The sequence below is a fragment of the Mobula birostris genome, chromosome 22, assembly GCF_030028105.1.
Source record: "Mobula birostris isolate sMobBir1 chromosome 22, sMobBir1.hap1, whole genome shotgun sequence".
Classification (NCBI taxonomy): domain Eukaryota; kingdom Metazoa; phylum Chordata; class Chondrichthyes; order Myliobatiformes; family Myliobatidae; genus Mobula; species Mobula birostris.
In genome coordinates, this window is record NC_092391.1 from 27,580,496 (window position 1) to 27,598,358 (window position 17,863).

At 46.1% G+C, this 17,863-nt stretch overlaps 1 protein-coding gene across 2 annotated transcripts in view; it reads right to left on the reverse strand.

Annotated features, from left to right (window-relative positions):
- Positions 1-404: 404 nt before the first annotated feature.
- Positions 405-17,863, reverse strand: part of LOC140186332 (noelin-like) — a 49,744-nt gene continuing 32,285 nt past the window's right edge. For both annotated transcript variants that reach the window (XM_072240465.1, XM_072240464.1), the window contains exons 4-6: positions 12,902-13,121; positions 10,702-10,808; positions 405-2,697 (exon numbers count right to left, since the gene is read on the reverse strand). In XM_072240465.1, the coding sequence (XP_072096566.1) occupies positions 2,023-2,697; positions 10,702-10,808; positions 12,902-13,121 (1,002 nt within the window). In that variant the 3' untranslated portion in view covers positions 405-2,022. The remainder of the gene's footprint in view (positions 2,698-10,701; positions 10,809-12,901; positions 13,122-17,863) is intronic.

Here is a 17,863-nt window from a genome sequence, read left to right on the forward strand (position 1 = left end):
TAAATTTATGAAGGATTTTGATGGAGTACAGATGGAGAACTGTTCCCACTGCAAAGTTGGGAATTGCAGTTCACAGAGTGTATGTGAATGGTAAGAAAGCAGAAGGAAGATGATCATTTCTTTTACACAGAGAGGTCTAGTGGTTTGAATGAACTGCCTGGAAATAAATTCTGAAAAAGGCTTTGGACTAACGATGAAGGAAGGAATTGGAAGTTCACGGTGGTAGGACTAATTCCAAAGCTCTTCCAAAGTGTTGGCTCAGGCGCAAAGAGACGGACGGCTTCTACTCTGTCAGGTTCGATGATTCTGAGGGACTCAGCTTCCAGATTCATATTCCAGCAGCTTAAAAAACACTTTTGTTAAAAGTTTTTGCAAAACACAAGGACTGAAGGATTCACAGCTCATCATTGGACTCCTTTTAATGATAAAATATAAAGAGGGAAGTACAGAGGTTGAGTTTTAACAGTCATACCATTCCTTTTAACAACAGTCTGTAGCAGCACAAGCCGACCTCTGCATTCGTTAATAGTCGTGGAGATAAAATTTAAACTCATGTGTGCACACACCCTGACAACAGATGGACACATATATACAAACACTGTCCACACCCACACGCAAACGCACACACACACACAATCATGTGAAGATCTATCCACATGCGCACACACATACACCCACACGCGCGCACACACACACACACACACACACACACACACACACACACACACACACAATGGCATAAGGATATGCAGTTGCTTCTCCAACACACACACACAAGCACCCAAGGACACAGATGCATGCGCACGCTGATAATTGTAGAGTTCATTAATATGACAATACGGTTTGGACATCAGAACCTTACTGATGGGTTGAATATGAGACATTTAACTTCTTTTAAACAGCCCTGGGTTGTCTTCAGAACCAATTCTTAAAATACCAGGTGCTATGATGGGAAAAAAGTACTCCTGTTAAAGACTTCTAAGTATGATGCACCTCACATCGTTATATTGACACACATTTGTTAAATGGGCTATAACAATGTGTCACTGACAAGCTGTGACACATAATCACCATATGACGCACTTAATGCAGAAACCAGGTTTCAACAATTACACCTCTTCACAATTAAAAAGCAAACTCCTCCCGGTGATGACGATGAGGCAGCTCAGTATGGTTGCAGCAGGTAACAATGAGGGGCAAATCCAGTGAGTCCAATAGTTCCTTCCAAAATGTTTCTTCCTGCTCCTTTGGTCAGTGCGTTAGTCATTGCAACCGGTCTTGATCACCGTCTCTCCCAGGTGCTTGGGCTGAGGTGAGGAGAGCCCTTGCGTGGGAATTAATCGCCTGCCAGCCCACCCCTTAACGTTTGCAAGATTGGGCCGATGGCGAGGATGCCTCGGACAGGTCAGCTGGGATCATTGCCATGGTCACAAAGGACCCACTCACTTCAGATCCCAGGCTTGGCGGGAACAATATAGGCCCAGCTGCTGTCAGTGTCTGAGGCAAGATACGAACGGGGTGGGGTGAGGGGAGGGATTAGGTGGAATGATGGAGAGTGGGGTGAGGGATAGAGTTGAAATGAGGGTGGAGGTGAGGCTGGGGTAGTGAATGGACGAGTGGTATGGAGGAAGGGAAACAGGAGAGGGAGAAGGAAGGGCTGGACGAAGTGGATGAGGAGAGAGCTTGGGGTTTGTCAGAGGAGAGAATGGCAGAGGAGGAGAGGGAGAAAAGGGGAGGGGACTGAGAAAGGAAGAGAAAGGTCAGGGAAGGCATGGGGTGGATAAGAAGGATCAGTGGAGAAATGGCCATTCTAGTTTACTCTGATTTCAGTTCTGTTGTGCCTGAAATCAGAGAAAGCCAATGCTTAACAAGAAAGTACCACACATGGAGAGACTTGCCTAGGGCAAAGCTAAGACTCAGTTTTGCTAAGTGTCATTTCTACAGAATATATATATACCTGTACACATCTACAGATCTATATATCTCTAGACTGACTGTACCACTGTGGAAATGAATGTGGGTTTAGAATTCGTCAGATTTTATGATGTGAAACAGTGTGACGTTGTATAAGACCTGGTGGCCATTGTTCCAGGTATAAAGGGCTCGGTCCTTGGGATTGTAATCCAGCATGGAGATGTGGGAGTACTGGTTGTGGAACTGGATGTCAGTGTACTCGTAGGTGGAAGTGTTGGTGTTGTACGAGTAGTAGACCTTGGCCCCACCCAGGTGCGAGTTAGTCATGTAGAGAGTGCCGCAGATCATGAAGGCCTCTCCAGCGCTGCGCTTTGGGTAGCCTGTGTTCCAGCTGCGCACCACCTTCAGGGTCACCAGGTCCAGCTTGCTGATGACGACGTTCCCTGCGTTCTGATTGGTGGCGTAGACGGCCCACAGACCCCCCTCGTCCACCATCAAGTCGATGTCGGAGTGGCCCCCCCAGGAGTAAGGGTACATGTTGTTGTAGCCTGCATTGTCCAGGCTCCGTTGGGTGAGCAAGCGCTCGGTGGGGATGTGGAACTTGATGATCATGTGGCTCTGGTACTTGTTGAAGTAGAGGGTCTGGTTGTAGACCACCTGGCCTGTGCCGGACCAAGGGTGAGGCAGCCGGTGCACCGTGAAATTGTCCGAACTTGTGAAGTCCTGCAGGGACTTATAAACGCGTACAAAGCGGTTGTTATGGTAACCATCCATATAATAAACCTAGGGAAGAAGAAGAGAGAGACAGTCAGGATGGGCTCATTAGTTCAGTGATGGAGCTAGACCTTAGTACTCAGAAAGCTCAAAGTATGACCTGACAACAGGTGTTGAAATGAAAAAAGGTTTGATTGAATTAACGTGGGTGAGGCCAAAATTTTGTTCATAAATATAAGCTCAAGAGATCAGCAGATACTGGAAGTCGTGAGGAAAACTCACAAAATTCTGGAGGAACTCAAGTCATGCAGTATCTGCAGAAGGGAATAAATAATCGACATTTCAGGTCAGGACCCATCCTGATGAAAGGTCTCAGCCTGAAGCGTGGACTGTATACTAGAATATTGCAGCTCTGGATCTATGTGCTCAGCTCCCTCCCCACCCCTCCCTTTCGGGCTGCATCCTCTGGTCCTATTGCTCTGGACAAAGCGTGGACTGAGGTGTGGACTCTCCATTGATGCTGCCCGGCTTGATGAGTTCCTCCAGTATTTTCTGTGCCTTGCTCATAAATTTACAATTGTCATTGTTAACTTCAGCAGGCAGTTCAGAAGAAATTTCTTTACCCACAGAACGTAAGTACATGTGACGAGGAAGAGCATAAAACCATGAGGCACTCGGAGTTCATGAAGGTTTATCTAAGCCCCCCAAACCTGAATAAAGACCTTTCACTTCAGAAACTCCGGTCTCTGTGTGGCTCACCCAGGGGTACAAGAAGGTGTGATTGAAATGGATAGCGTCCGGAGTTAGAGGATGGAGGGATTAGAGGAATGTGCTGACGAGGTGACCAAAACCAGAGTGGGAGCTCATCTCTGCTAGCATGGAAGGCTTCAGGCAAATGGACTCCAGTGATGAAGACACTGGATTCCTTTGCACTTCCTCGCGTCACATAGAGCTGGGAATAGCCGTCCATTTTGGCAGCGAAACTCGCGCCCCACCGAAAATGGCCAATCATTGTGCGGTGAACTTGCTGCAGTCGGTAGCAAATGAGGAAGGCTGGAGGAGAGGACTCCACGCTGGGATCCTAGTTACCATAGTTATTTTTTACGATTTGTTATGGTAATAAACCCACAACAGACAAGGTAAGAAACCCAAGGGAAGGTGCAAATGGGGGACGCTGTGGAGCCTTGAGGCCTTTCATATTGCATGTCCAATTGCTCCTTTTTCCTCCCCTCTGCATGGTATCTAGTTATTTATTATTTATTGAGCTTAAGGCACGGAATAGGCTTTTCCGGCCCTTCAACTGCTGCTGCCCAGAAATCCTTCAATTTAATCCTAGCTTTACTTTACTCACTTTACACCGCACGCTGTCGGAGCAGTGCTGCCAGGATAATCAAGGACACGACCCACCCAGCCTGCACACTTTTCGTCCCTCTTCCCTCCGGGAGAAAACTCAGGAGCTTGAAGACTCGTACGGCCAGATTTGGGAACAGCTTCTTTCCAACTGTGATAAGACTGCTGAACGGATCCTGACCCGGATCTGGGCCGTATCCTCCAAATATCCGGACCTGCCTCTCGGTTTTTTTGCACTACCTTACTTTCCATTTTCTATATTCTATTTATGATTTATAATTTAAATTTTTAATATTTACTATCGATTTGTACTCCAGGGAGCAGGAAGCGCAGAATCAAATATCGCTGTGATGATTGTACGTTCTAGTATCAATTGTTTGGCGACAATAAAGTATAAAGTATAAAGCTTTATGACCAATTAATCTACCAGCTGGTACGTTTTTGGACCGTTCGAGCAAGCTGGACCACCCAGAGGAAACCCACGATGTCACACGGAGAAGTACAAATTCCTTACAGGCAGCAGTGGGAATTGAACCCGCGATTGCCTGTACTGTAAAGCAATGTTCTAACCACCACGCTACCCTGAAACAAATCTAATTGCAATGAATGAATCAATACAAACAACCCCGAACAACTCCTCAAGAGCAAGTCCCCCAATCACTGGAATACTGCAGCTCTGGATCTATGCGCTCAGCGACCTCCCCACCCCTCCCTTTCAGGCTGCATCCTCTCGTCCTATTGCTCTGGACAAAGTGAAACAGTTTGACTCCATTTACAGTCTTAAAAAGACCAGTGGTATCGCTCCTACTTGAGGAAGCATGCTGGCCGGTGGTGTAGTGGTATCCACACCGGACTTTGAGCTGAGTGGTCCTGGGTTCGAATCCGGCTGGGCTGGAAAAACAGAGTGCTTAAAGAAACGGCAAGTTGCCATCAACGCGAGGAAATCTGCAGATGCTGGAAATTCAGGCAACACACACAAAATGCTGGTGGAACGCAGCAGGCCAGGCAGCATCTATAGGAAGAGGTACAGTCGACGTTTCAGGTTGAGACCCTTCGTCAGGACTAACTGAAAGAAGAGATAGTAAGAGGTTTGAGAGGGGGAGGGGGAGGGGGAGATCCAAAATGATAGGAGAAGACAGGAGGGGGAGGGGTGGATCTAAGGGGTGGCAAAAGGGATACAAGGCTGGAGAAGGGAGAGGATCATGGGATGGGAGGCCTAGGGAGAGAGAAAGTGGGAGGGGAGCCCAGAGGAAGATGGAGAGCAGGCGAAGAGTGATTGTGAGAGGGACAGAGAGAGAAGAAAAAAAAGGGGGGAAAAAAAAATAAGTAAGGGATGGGGTAAGAAGGGGAGGAGGGATATTAACAGAAGGTAGAGAAATCAATGTTTGTGCCATCAGGTTGGAGGCTACCCAGACAGAATATAAGGTATTGTTCCTCCAATCTGAGTGTGGCTTCATCTTGACAGTAGAGGAGGCCATGGATTGACATATCAGAATGGGAATGGGACGTGGAATTAAAACGGGTGGCCACTGGGAGATCCTGCTTTCTCTGGCGGACAGAGCATAGGTGTTCAGCAAAGCGGTCTCCCAGTCTGCGTCGGGTCTCGCCAATATATAGAAGGCCACATCGGGAGCATCGGACGCAGTATATCACCCCAGCCGACTCACAGGTGAAGCGTCGCCTCACCTGGAAGGACTGTTTGGGGCCCTGAATGGTGGTGAAGGAGGAAGTGTAAGGGCATGTATAGCACTTGTTCCGCTTACAAGGATAAGTGCCGGGACGGAGATCGGTGGGGAGGGATGGGGGGGACAAATGGACAAGGGAGTCGCGTAGGGAGCGATTCCTGTGGAAAGCAGAAAGACTTGGGGAGGGAAAGGTGTGCTTGGTGGTGGGATCCTGTTGGAGGTGGTGGAAGTTATGGAGAATTATATGTTGGACCTGGAGGCTGGTGGGGTGGTGGGTGGTAGGTGAGGACAAGAGGAACCCTGTGGTGGCGGGAGGATGGGGTGAGAGCAGATGTACGTGAAATGGGAGAGATGCATTTGAGAGCAGAGTTGATGGTAGAGGAAGGGAAGCCCCTTTCTTTAAAAAAGGAAGACATCTCCTTCGTCCCAGAATGAAAAGCCTCATCCTGAGAGCAGATGCGGCAGAGACGGAGGAATTGCGAGAAGTGGATGGCATTTTTGCAAGAGACAGAGTAGGAAGAGGAATAGTCCAAGTAGCTGTGAGAGTTCGTAGGCTTATAGTAGACATCAGTAGATAAGCTGTCTCCAGAGATAGAGACAGAAAGGTCTAGAAAGGGGAGTGAGGTGTCGAAATGGACCAGGTAAATTTGAGGGCAGGGTGAAAGTTGGAGGCAAAGTTAATGAAGTCAATGAGCTCAGCATGCGTGCAGGAAGCAGCGCCAATGCAGTCGTCAATGTAGTGAAGGAAAAGTGGGGGACAGATACCAGTATAGGCTTGGAACATGGACCGTTTCCCCCCACTTTTCTTCTCTCTCTGTCCCTCTCACAATCACTCCTTGCCTGCTCTCCATCTTCCTCTGGGCTCCCCTCCCCCTTTCTATCTCTCTAGGCCTCCTGTCCCATGATCCTCTCCCTTCTCCAGCTCTGTATCCCTTTTGCCAATCAACTTTCCAGCTCTTAGCTCCATCTCTCCCCCTCCTGTCTTCTTCTATCATTTCGGATCACCCCCCCCACTTTCAAATCTCTTACTATCTCTTCTTTCAGTTAGTCCTGACGAAGGGTCTCAGCACGAAACGTTGACTGTACCTCTTCCTATAGATGCTGCCTGGCAAGTTGCCGTCAGTCAGGACAACAATTCATGAGAGCATGTGCAATGCTTTTCGTAATCAACTTGTTCCATCCCAGCAGCTCTCTTCTGAAGCTTTACAATGGGTATGCATATTGTTTTACAAAGTGGCAGGATTACTTCAGTTTGAGACTAATCTCTTAAATATTCCAGGCACACGTTTCATTCTGTCAACAACCATTGTTGTGAGAGGCTTCAGTTTATTCTCGATCAATTTGTTAAAGAAGGTTTTGGTGAGACCCAGTGTTCACTGAAGGGCAGTGCACGTAAACTGGGCAAAGGGGAGGTATGGCAAGTTATAAAGTCAGGTTTCATGGACAAGGCTCAAATATAGACTAACCCATTGACCCCATTAATAGGGTAGATAACGATAAGCTATTTCATCTGGTGGGGCTGTAGGGAGGAAGCGTGCATGGCTGCTTCCTGAGGAGCAGATTCATTGTTCTTTTTAATTGATATATAACTCAGTTCATTAACAGCTGCAGCACAGAGGGACTGGGATACAGTGAAAGCTTTGGAGAGGAGCTGAAGTCAGCCCGACAAGAGAAACTGATGTTAAAATTAATTACTTCTGAACAATGGAAGAGCTCAGCATATGGAATACAATGATGGTATTTAGCAATCCTGAGAACAATTACATGGCTGGCTAAGCTAGATACTGTGGAGAATCAATTTAAAAGCTGGATGTTGAGGTATAGTTACAGAAATCCTTCACTGTATCAGGAAGACTTCGGTTAGATAAAGTGCCTTAAGATCTGAGTGCATAGCACCAGGTTATCATGCACAGATCACTTCGTGCATGTTTTAACGTGTTTGCAAGTTCTTCCCAAAAGGAAGCATTCAGAGGATTTCCAGGCAGGATTCGCACTGGCAGTGTTGTCATAATTTCCAGCATCATCTGGGCATGAAATTGGAAACACATAGAGCACAACTGGCAATCTGGTTGAGAAGCAGGGGCAATTCTTGCAGACAAAGTTTCAGGTACCTGGGACATCAAAGCTTTGCTTTCTGAATGCGGCCGTCGTTACTGCTCTGCGTGGCAGTAACAATCACTGCACACGTGCCTCACAGTGACGTGGGCAACTCGCGGCATTGTGCTTGATCAGTACGGGTCAACACGGGGCTGGGGTTACGTGACTTCACGTGTTCCAACCCTCTTTCCCCCTCCTGCCCACATTCCCTCTTCTCCATGGTAATGTACTGTGGCCACCAAGGCACTGCCGTACTTCCCGTGATCAGGAAGAGGAAAGACATGACTGGCACACCGAGAATGAGAACCAGAATGATCTCTGACATATGCTGTGAAATTTGCTGTCTTGTGGCAGCAGTAGGATGAAATACATAAAATACACTATAAATTACAAAAGAAATATATGCTCTATGTATTATATATATGTATACACACACACACACACGTGCGCGCGCACATATATATGTGTGTGTAATTAGGTAGTGCAAAAATAGTAAGTTTGTGAATATAGGTTCATGGCCCATTCAGAAATCTGATGTCTGAGGGGAAGAAACTGTTCCTAAAATACTGAGTGCGTGACTTCAGACTCCCGAGTTCAAATGTGTGCTGCATTAAAACATTGACCACATAAGGGGAAAAAAAAAGCTGATAATTTTTTAAGAGTAAATTTCCAACACTTGAACATATTTTATTGTGAGCTGCCCTAATGGATGCTAGGGCTAAATGAAGCACTTATGTTTGGAACACTGAAAGTGGATGAAATCCAACTTCCTGGCAAGCCTGCCTATTTTGATCTCCACAGTTGAAAAGGTACAAAACGAAACCATGTAAGGACTTGCATATTTATAAGATGTTTTCCATAACTCAGGTGTTTCCTGAATGCTCTGTGGTATTCTCACCACTGTGATGAGAAAACACAGCAAATATGAGGAACACACACAAAATGCTGAAGGAACCCAACAGGTCGGGCAGCATCGAAAGAGGCCAATAAGATGCTGCCCAAACTGCTGAGTTCCTTCAGCATCTTGTGTGTGTTACTCTGGATTTCCAGCTTATGCTGAATCTCTTGTGCTTGCAATAATATGAGGTCAAGTTAAGATATTATTTAAGGGATAAATATTGGCCGTGATCTTTTCCCTTCACTTAAGTAGGCAGAGAGGATAACAGCTAAGACTGTTTGTGATGGTGCAATAGTTGGCTGTGGGATTGACAGGAAGGAGGAAAGCTTTGCACTAGTCCAAAGATGGTCTAGTCAGTCAGGCAGAGAAAAGGCAAACAGAACTTTATCCAGAGAGGTGTGTAGGGATCATACTGCAAAGGAGATGTACGAAGATGCTGGCACAGCTAGAATAAGATGACTGTGAGAACAGTCTGGATAAACTAGGGCTGATTCATCTGGAATAAAGGAGGACGAGGGAAGACTTTCTGGATGTATAGAAAATCATGAGGAGCCTAGAAAAGAGTGGACAATACCCATTTCCCCTGGCACTGTGGTCAAGAATCAGGAGGCAGAGATCTAAAGTGACTTGGCAGTCACATGGAACTCGCTGCCTGGAAGGATAGGATTGGTACAAAACCTCATCACAGCTGCTGAACATTTGCGTGGGTACTTGATAAGCTCTAACTTACAGAGTTGCTGACCAGGGTGCTGAAAGGTGTGGTTGGGCTGGTGAGTACAGTAACAATGGACTGCATGACCTCCACCTGTGCTGCAAATTTTATATAAATCTGTAGCAAATGCACATTTTTTTTGAGATTGTGATGTGTACTGCCAGAAATATATCGGTTTGCAATTATGTTGGTGGAAATTCTGCCTTCGTGTTTCTCGCCCAGAACTCCGTGAATCTGAAATGTTTGTCTTTAAGATGGCAATGGTGTGCTCCCTCAGTACATCAGCAGGCCAAAGTCTTGCTTCTGGTATCATTCACATCCTTAACTCACCATGACATTCAGCTCGGATGACCGGGAGCCTCTTGGCTGATTATTTTAATTTGTACAAATCCAGCCCAGCAAGCACCAAATCAATCAAGAAAACAAAAGTTGTGACTTTATCCGCTGGCCCAGCTCAAGACAAATTTCTGAGCATAACTTGAGCACACATTTAAAAAAAATAGACAGTGAAAGATAAACTTGACAAATGTAACCCCTATTGATTGCTCAGAATCTCCTGCACATAATTCCTTACCCTACATGTTTACCAAGCTATCTGAACCTTTCCCAGTGCTGAAGGTGTTGCAGTGCCAGAGTAAAACAGACGGTCACTTTCTTAGGGGTCTCTCTTTGATTTCCTCGTTTCCTACATCCATCACGTTCCCCTGCTCTCAAAATCTCCTCCTTCCCAATCCTCCGATTATCACTGTTCCATTATAGCAGTGTGTCTTCAGCTGCTTAAAGCCCTAACATTTGTAATATCGTCCAAAACCTCTCCACATCTTTTGTGACCCACCTGCAAACTCCCGGTAACGCTTTGTGAGGCTAGGTGTAGAGTTCTGTTTGGTAACTCTTTTTTGCCTCTAATTATTCTTCCCACCCCCAAAAAAAATTGTCCTGAACTGTATCTGCTGCCTGGTGGAATTCATCACACTATTTCCCATTCCTGACTGCTTTTCCAAACTTTGTGTCATACTTATTCAAATCCAGGCCTCTAAGGCGTATCAAAGCCAGAAGTGCTCTAACCCCCCATCCCCAAATAATGCCTAGCAATAGCCACCCCAGGCAAAAGCTGAAACATTCACGATGACTCGTTGCCAATTTTGTACCTGTGCTGCTACTTCCTTTTGGACTTTAATCTCATCACTCCCCAATAAATTGCTTATTCCCACACCCGCAGCCCCATAACCTGTTCACAAGTTGTCTCTTTTCTTCCACGGTCCCTCCCTCTACCCCCACCACTGAGGTGAGACGATAATTTTTGAGTTGACTCGGTGACTGCTTGGGCTTACCTTGGTGTCTCCCTCCGGTGAGGCAGGGTCTGTCATCCAGGCACCAAACCTCGACCCTGAAGTCTTGACGGTGAGTGGGTTGCTAATCCCTGTCAGCTTGCCACAGGCTGGAAGTGATGGAGAGAGGGTGACCATGCTGAGAGGAACTAATTTTGGATGGATTCGCGCTTCCCGTTTAATACCGCGCCTCCTCGATTTGCTTCCGCCTCTTTCTCGGGTGGGGCCTCCATGATGGATTGTCCCCGTAGTGTGAAGTATGTGCTGGGGCTGTCCCCATAGTGTGAGGGATGTGATGGGTTTGTCTGTACAGAGTACTGGTGAGGCCACACCTGGAGTACTGTGTGCAGTTCTGGTCTCCTCACTTGAGGAAGGATATATTGGCTTTGGAGGCAGTGCAGAGGAGGTTCACCAGGTTGATTCCAGAGATGAGGGGGTTAGGCTATGAGGAGAGATTGAGTTGCCTGGGTTGTACTTGCTGGAATTCAGAAGAATGAGAGGAGATCTTATCTAAATATATAAAATTATGAGGGGGATAGATAAGATAGAGGCAGGAAAGTTGTTTCCACTGGTGGGTGAGACTAGATCTAGGGGACATAACCTCAGAGGAGTAGATTTAGGATGGAGATGAGGAGAAACTGCTTTTCTCAGAGAATGGTGAATTTGTGGAATTCTCTGCCCAATGAAGCAGTGGAGGCTACCTCAGTCAATATACTTAAGACAAAGTTGGATAGATTTTTGCATAGTATGGGAATTAAGGGTTATGTGGAAAAGGCAGGTAGTTGGAGATGAGTCCATGGTCAGATCAGCCATGATCTTATTGAGTGGTGGAGCAGGCTTGACGGGCCAGATGGTCTGCTGCTGCTCCTATTTCTTATGTTCTTATGTCCCCGTAGGGTGAGGGATATGCTGGAATTCTCCAGGTCGAGTGATGATGTGCTGGCATTGTCCCTGTAGAGTGAGGGATATGCTGGTGTTGACCCCTAGAGTGAGGGATGTATTAGGATTGTTTCCATAGTGTGTGGAATGTGCTGAGATTGTTCTCATAGAGAGAGGAATGTGCTGGGATTGTTTCTATAGACAGAGGAATGTGCTGGGATTGTTCTCATAGAGAAAGGAATGTGTTGAGATTGTTTCCATAGTGTGAGGAATGTGCTGGGATTGTTCCCATAGAGAGAGGAATGTGCTGGAATTGTTTCCATAGTGTAGGAATGTGCTGGGATTGTTCCCATAGAGAGAGGAATGTGCTGGGATTGTTCCCATAGTGTAGGAATGTGCTGGGATTGTTCCCATAGAGAGAGGAATGTGCTGGGATTGTTCCCATAGACAGAAGGATTTACTGAGATTGTTCCCATAAACAGACTGATGGGACTCACTGATTTGGTTTTCAATTGAGCTGCTTACTTTTCCACGGAACATCCTCAGACTACCCTGCATCCCCAACTCCCCTGTCCTTGGCAATGCTGGGACCTGTGGAAGATCTGCCGCGAGCCATGACTGGATCGCATAGGGAAGCCTCCTCCTTCAGTCAGAGATGTTGACTTTTCCGGTGTGGCTGCCTCACTGCGATGTCCCTCTGCGTGGCTGCTGTGTCACTGAGGTGACAGACTGCAGCAACCTTCACCATCTGTCCCGTCGGGCAGGCACTGGGTGTGTGAATACCCATCCCACCAGGCGCGTCAGGCAGAAGGAAGATCCCAGAATTCAATTCCGGAACTGGCTGACGTGATGGGTCAAGGAACATCAGACTCCTCCCAAGGAAACAAAAGCTGCTCACTGCCATGAGCAGTTTGCTGCAGTCAAAAATAGCTGAGGTTCAATGCCTGGTCAGGATATTTCTGTGTTTAAGACAGCCTACCGACTACCACTACCTTGTGTATGGAAGGGGAGGATTTGGTGGTGGTGAGGGCGGGAACCAGATGCAGGGAGAAGTCCTCATCCTTGCAGGGAGGTGGGAGATCAGAGTGTAGGGAGTGTAGATGAGGAGAGGGTGGGGAGAAGAGGAGTTATTGCAGCACTGCAGGCTGCCTTTCCTCTTCCCTGCAGGGGCAGTAGGGAGAACCTACCGAGACCCCTTCCACTGCCTGCCAACCGCATTTTAACCCCTACCCCGCAGACCCCAAGAGGCGGGGGTGGGGGAGGGTGGGGGGGGGGTGGGGCAGCTGATCCCGCATAACCCGTTGTCGCGTGATTCGGGGCCTACCTAATTTTTGCATGCAGGCCCGAAGCCTGTCCTCAAGACTGGAGACTCTGCCCAGGAGCTCTTCATAGTCGTACGCTCCGATCTCCTCCTGCAGCGCGGCCAGTACAGCCGTGAGGTTCGTTGCTTCCGCCTTAAACTGCAACACCAACTTGGCGTCAGCTCTATACTGTTCCAGCACGGGGATCAAAGGCAAGAGCTCATCCATTTTCGATTTTAGGGCCTGCAACGGGTAAAATAATCTCTATTCAGTTGTAATTGTGGCAAAATAAAAATCCCAACAGCTCCCTGCACCCTGTCCAATCTTACTGCTGAAAGAAAGAGCTTCCATTTCTTTCCTTCCTTTTGCAACCTCTGGGCTTCCCGAATGGAGCCAATTACAGCCACTGCAGTGCTATTGTCAGTGGTAAGGCAGGAAAAATTGCAGCCAACTTGGGCACAGGAAGCTCCCACAATCTGAAACGTGGGAATCAGTTTTCTTTAACAGATTCTAATTAGGGGGATAAAAATTGGCCAGGACAGTGGGGGAGAACCCTCCTCAAAGTGTGTGGGATCTTTCACCTCCATGGGGGTTACGTATTCAAGTCTGTGTGTGTGTGTGTGTGTGTGTTTGTATCTGACTCCCTACACTGACACTCTCCAGGGCAGAGGTCCCAGAGTTACTGACTCCCCCTTGTCGTGTGGCTGAAGGAGCACAGAGTGAACAGCACACCACAATAGTTCGGAAAAAAAGAGCCTTTATTTTTTTTTATTATTTTTTAGAATGCGATTGGGTTAACATGCTTTCAATCACGTAACAAAAGGACATTCAGAGATGCATCAACAATTTTTTTTGATTTGTATATATACATTTTTAAAATATTTTATTTAAAACTAACACTGATTAAATGGTTTAACATGCAGGAGGACTCACAGCAAAGGTTAACAAGTCAGCTTTGTAAGTATTAAAGAAAGCCTTAAAACTGTCACTGTGTGTGATTTTTTTTCATTTTTTTAAAACTATATAATAGTGCAAGGTCAGGAGCCCAAGACCACGATTACAAAGATTTGGACTTGTATCTTCGTTCAATCAATGACGCTTTTCAAAAAAACTTTCTTAACTTAGCCCTGTAAACAAACAAAAGTAAGAGCGATACCACTGAGGATTTGCTGCTCTCCCACAGATACAAGAAACCCTTTTCAAAACCTGCCCCACCACCACAGCCTTGCATCTTCGAGAAGCCCACTATTTAAGGGAGGAGGGAGAGTTTACAGATCAGTTTGCCTTACATCAATTGTTGGGAAATAGCTGAAATCTATTTTTAAGAAACTGGTAGTAGAGGATTTGAAAAATAACAATAGGATTCCCAGAGCAATGAATTCATGAAAGAGAAATCATCAGTAGGAAATCTGGTACTCTTTTTTAAAAACTTATAACCAACAGGGTAGATTAGGGCAAACCAGTTGAGGTGGTATATTCGTACTTTAAGAAAGCCTTAACAAGATGCCACACAATAGATTATAAAACAAAATTTGGACATGTTACTTAGAGTAACACACTGGCATAAGTTGAGGATTGGTTAAAGAATTGAAAATAAAAAGCAATACTAAAGTGGTCATCTTCAAACTGTGAATCTTGCCCACAGAAGTGCCTCTGTCATCTGGACATACTGTACTCAATATCAATGATTTGGCAAAGAGGACCAAGTGTAATATATCCAAACTCAGTGATGCTACTGGGCTAGCTGACAGAGTCAATTTTGGCAAGGGCACAGAAAGATTCCAAGCGAATATAGACAGAAAAAAATGAATAACGAAAGGCCCGAAGAGTGGCAGATGCTGAAAGGACTGAGCAGAGCAGATGTCGGAAGGATGTTTCCATTAATGGGAGAGTCTAAGATCTGAGGGTACAGCTTCAGAATAAAAGAAGAATTTCCTGAGTCAGAGAATGATGAATTTGTGGAATTCGTTGGCACATCAAGCTGTGGAGGCCAAGTCACTGGGTGTATTCAAGGCAGAGATTGATAGGTTCTTGATTAATTGATTGGGTGGGTAGTGTTAAGAGTTACAGGGAAAAGGCAGGAGAATGGGGCTGAAAACAATCAGCCATGTTTGAATGGGTTAAATGAACTAAATCTGCTCCTATATCTTAAGGTCATGTGTCATTGGCAATGTCACATGGAAATTTAAGACACCTGCTTTGGAGAAAAGTTGGAAATGGTAAATATCTTGAAAATGGTTGGAAATTGGAAAGTTTTCAGATGACCTGCTTGTCTGTTGGTGTGAATCATCGATAACGCACGAGTGCAGTGGCCAATGAGAAAAATGGGTTGGCCTTTATTGAAAGAAGATGTGAGCATACATAGGATAGAGGGAGTGCAGATTGATTCCTGGGTTGGTGGGTTCGTGATATGAGGAGAACTCAAGCAGGCTGGGTCCGAAAGTCTCTAGAGTTTGGAGGGATGAGTGGCTGGTGTTCTCTCTCTCTCTCTCTCTCACACACACACACACACACATGCCCCAAGCACAATCTCTGCTCCTGAAAAACAATACCATAAAAAGGAGCACCTTCCAAAATCAGAACTTCAGGAACTTTCTTGGGTCCAAAAGGTTATGAAACAAATACCTTGACAATCTCTACAGTCCTTCTGGAGTAGGGAAGTAGAGTTTTTCTTGGAGGGGGTGCAAGGTCCCACAGGCATTATATTATTGGGTGGAGAGGGCATTGTTGGGTTTGGTGCTTGGGGTAAAGAAAAGGCAGGTCCCATAGGTTCACCTGAGAAAAAGCAATGTGCCACATGCTTGGAAGCTCACAGCAAAAGGATCCCGTTAGCACTGGGAATTTATGGCAAAATAGATTCTACAGTCTCATTTTGTAAAATTTAGCAAAGTGAAGAGCGTAGTGTTGAGTGGGTCAAGGAGAAGGGATGAGACTGAGTGAACGAAAGGGATGGGGATATAAGGCACTGGAAGGTAAGAGTCCTTGGGGATAAGAATCAGGGCAGGGACAGAATTAAATTGTAGCAGAAGGTTGGGGTCAAGAGGCAGGGAGAAGAGTGTAAGAGTGCAGGAGAATTTCCCAGCAGTGAAGAGAAGTGGACCAGGAGGAACATGGAAGTTCAATGGGGATTGGGATGGCAGGAGGCATTGAACAAGGAGTCATGGGATACCGGGACAAATGGGATGGGGTTGGTAGAGCGTGTGGGATAAGGATACAAGGATGTCACCGCAGGTGGGTATTGGTGTCAGGTGTGTGTGTGTGGGGGGGCGTAGTGTTGGATTGTAAGGGATATGGGTGTGTTAGGAGCACAGGAGGAGGAACGTCAGGTGCTTGGGACACAGGCTGTGGAGGAGATTCCGGCAGAGTATTATTGGGGGAGGTTGGCTGTAGCGATTGAGATTGGGGAGCTTCAGAAATGAGAATTGGAGGGAAGACCAGGGCAGCAGAGGAGTAGGAGTGAGAAGATGGGCGGAGGGGAGATGAGTGGGTGAGTAGGAGAGAGAGGACAGGAGGGGTGGGAAGGTGTGAATAATGGTGCATAGTTCCCTGAAGATGGAATCTCATGTGGATAGGGTGGTGAAGAAAGCTTTTGGTTTGCTGGCCTTTATTAATCAGAGCATTGAGTATAGGAGTTGGGATGTAATGTTGAACTTGTATATGGCATTGGTAAGGCCAAATCTGGAGTATTGTGTACAGTTCTGGTCACCGAATTATAGGAAAGATGTCAATAAAATTGAGAGAGTACAGAGGAGGTTTACTAAAATGTTGCCTGGGTTTCATCTCCTAAGTTACAGAGAAAGGTTGAACAAGTTAGGTCTTTATTCTTTGGAGCATAGAAGGTTGAGGGGAGACTTGATAGAGGTGTTTAAAATTATGAGGGGAATTGATAGAGTTGACGTGGTTAGACGTTTTCCATCGAGAGTGGGGAAGATTCAAACAAGAGGGCATGGGTTGAGAATTAGAGGACAAAAGTTTAGGGGTAACATGAGGGGGAACTTCTTTACTCAGAGAGTGGTAGCTGTGTGGAAGGAGCTTCCAGCAGAAGTGGTTGAGGCAGGTTCGATGTTGTCATTTAAAGTTAAATTGGATAGATATATGGACAGGAAAGGAATGGAGGGTTACGGGCTGAGTGCAGGTCGGTGGGAATAGGATAGGGTAAGAGTTCGGTACGGACTAGAAGGGCCGAGATGGCCTGTTTCCATGCTGTAGTTGTTATATGGTTATTATATAACAGAAGGAGAGGGTGGAATATGGGGAATTGTTGGAAACAGTTGATGGGGCAGGTGCAAGACGTAAGAAGGAAAAGTGCAAGGTCAGAGTGGTTTCCTAAATCTTTATCAGTTGCATCACTTGAGAGGAGAGGAATACAGAGTGGAGCTTCCATCCCCACCATAGCACAGTGCAAATTTTCAGCAAAGAAGGAATAGTGTGAAGCTCCAGCAAGTACTATATTACATGTAATGTCCAACACACAGACCTGTCATTTGACTTAATACGCCTGGGAGTGTTTATGGTCCACAAGCTTCCTTCCACCATACATCGGTGTTTTCTATTCCTTCTTCCCAGGCACTGATCCAACTTGCTCTTAAATGCATCCATTATCCACTTCACCTACTCATCTGTAAGTAACAATCTCACCGCTCTCCATAAATTTGTATGTGATTAATAAGCAACTGTCTTATATTCATGCCTTTCTCTACACATTCATTCAGAGTTGCAGTACAGTTACTACTAGTGTTGCTTTCAGAGCAATTTCGAATTGATTTAAAGGCACAAGTTAAAATCCCACTATGGTGGACTTAAAGTCAAGAAATTGTTTCATGGAATCGCAGCTCTGGAAAGCCCAGGAGGTGGCCATTTGCCCCATTGTGTCCATGTTAGTCAAGAACAGATTATAGGTTAATGTTACTCAACCTAGTCCTTTAACTCACTCGTCCTTCCCGTAGACATCTCAGGCTTTTTCTGAATCAACTCTATCTGCCTTT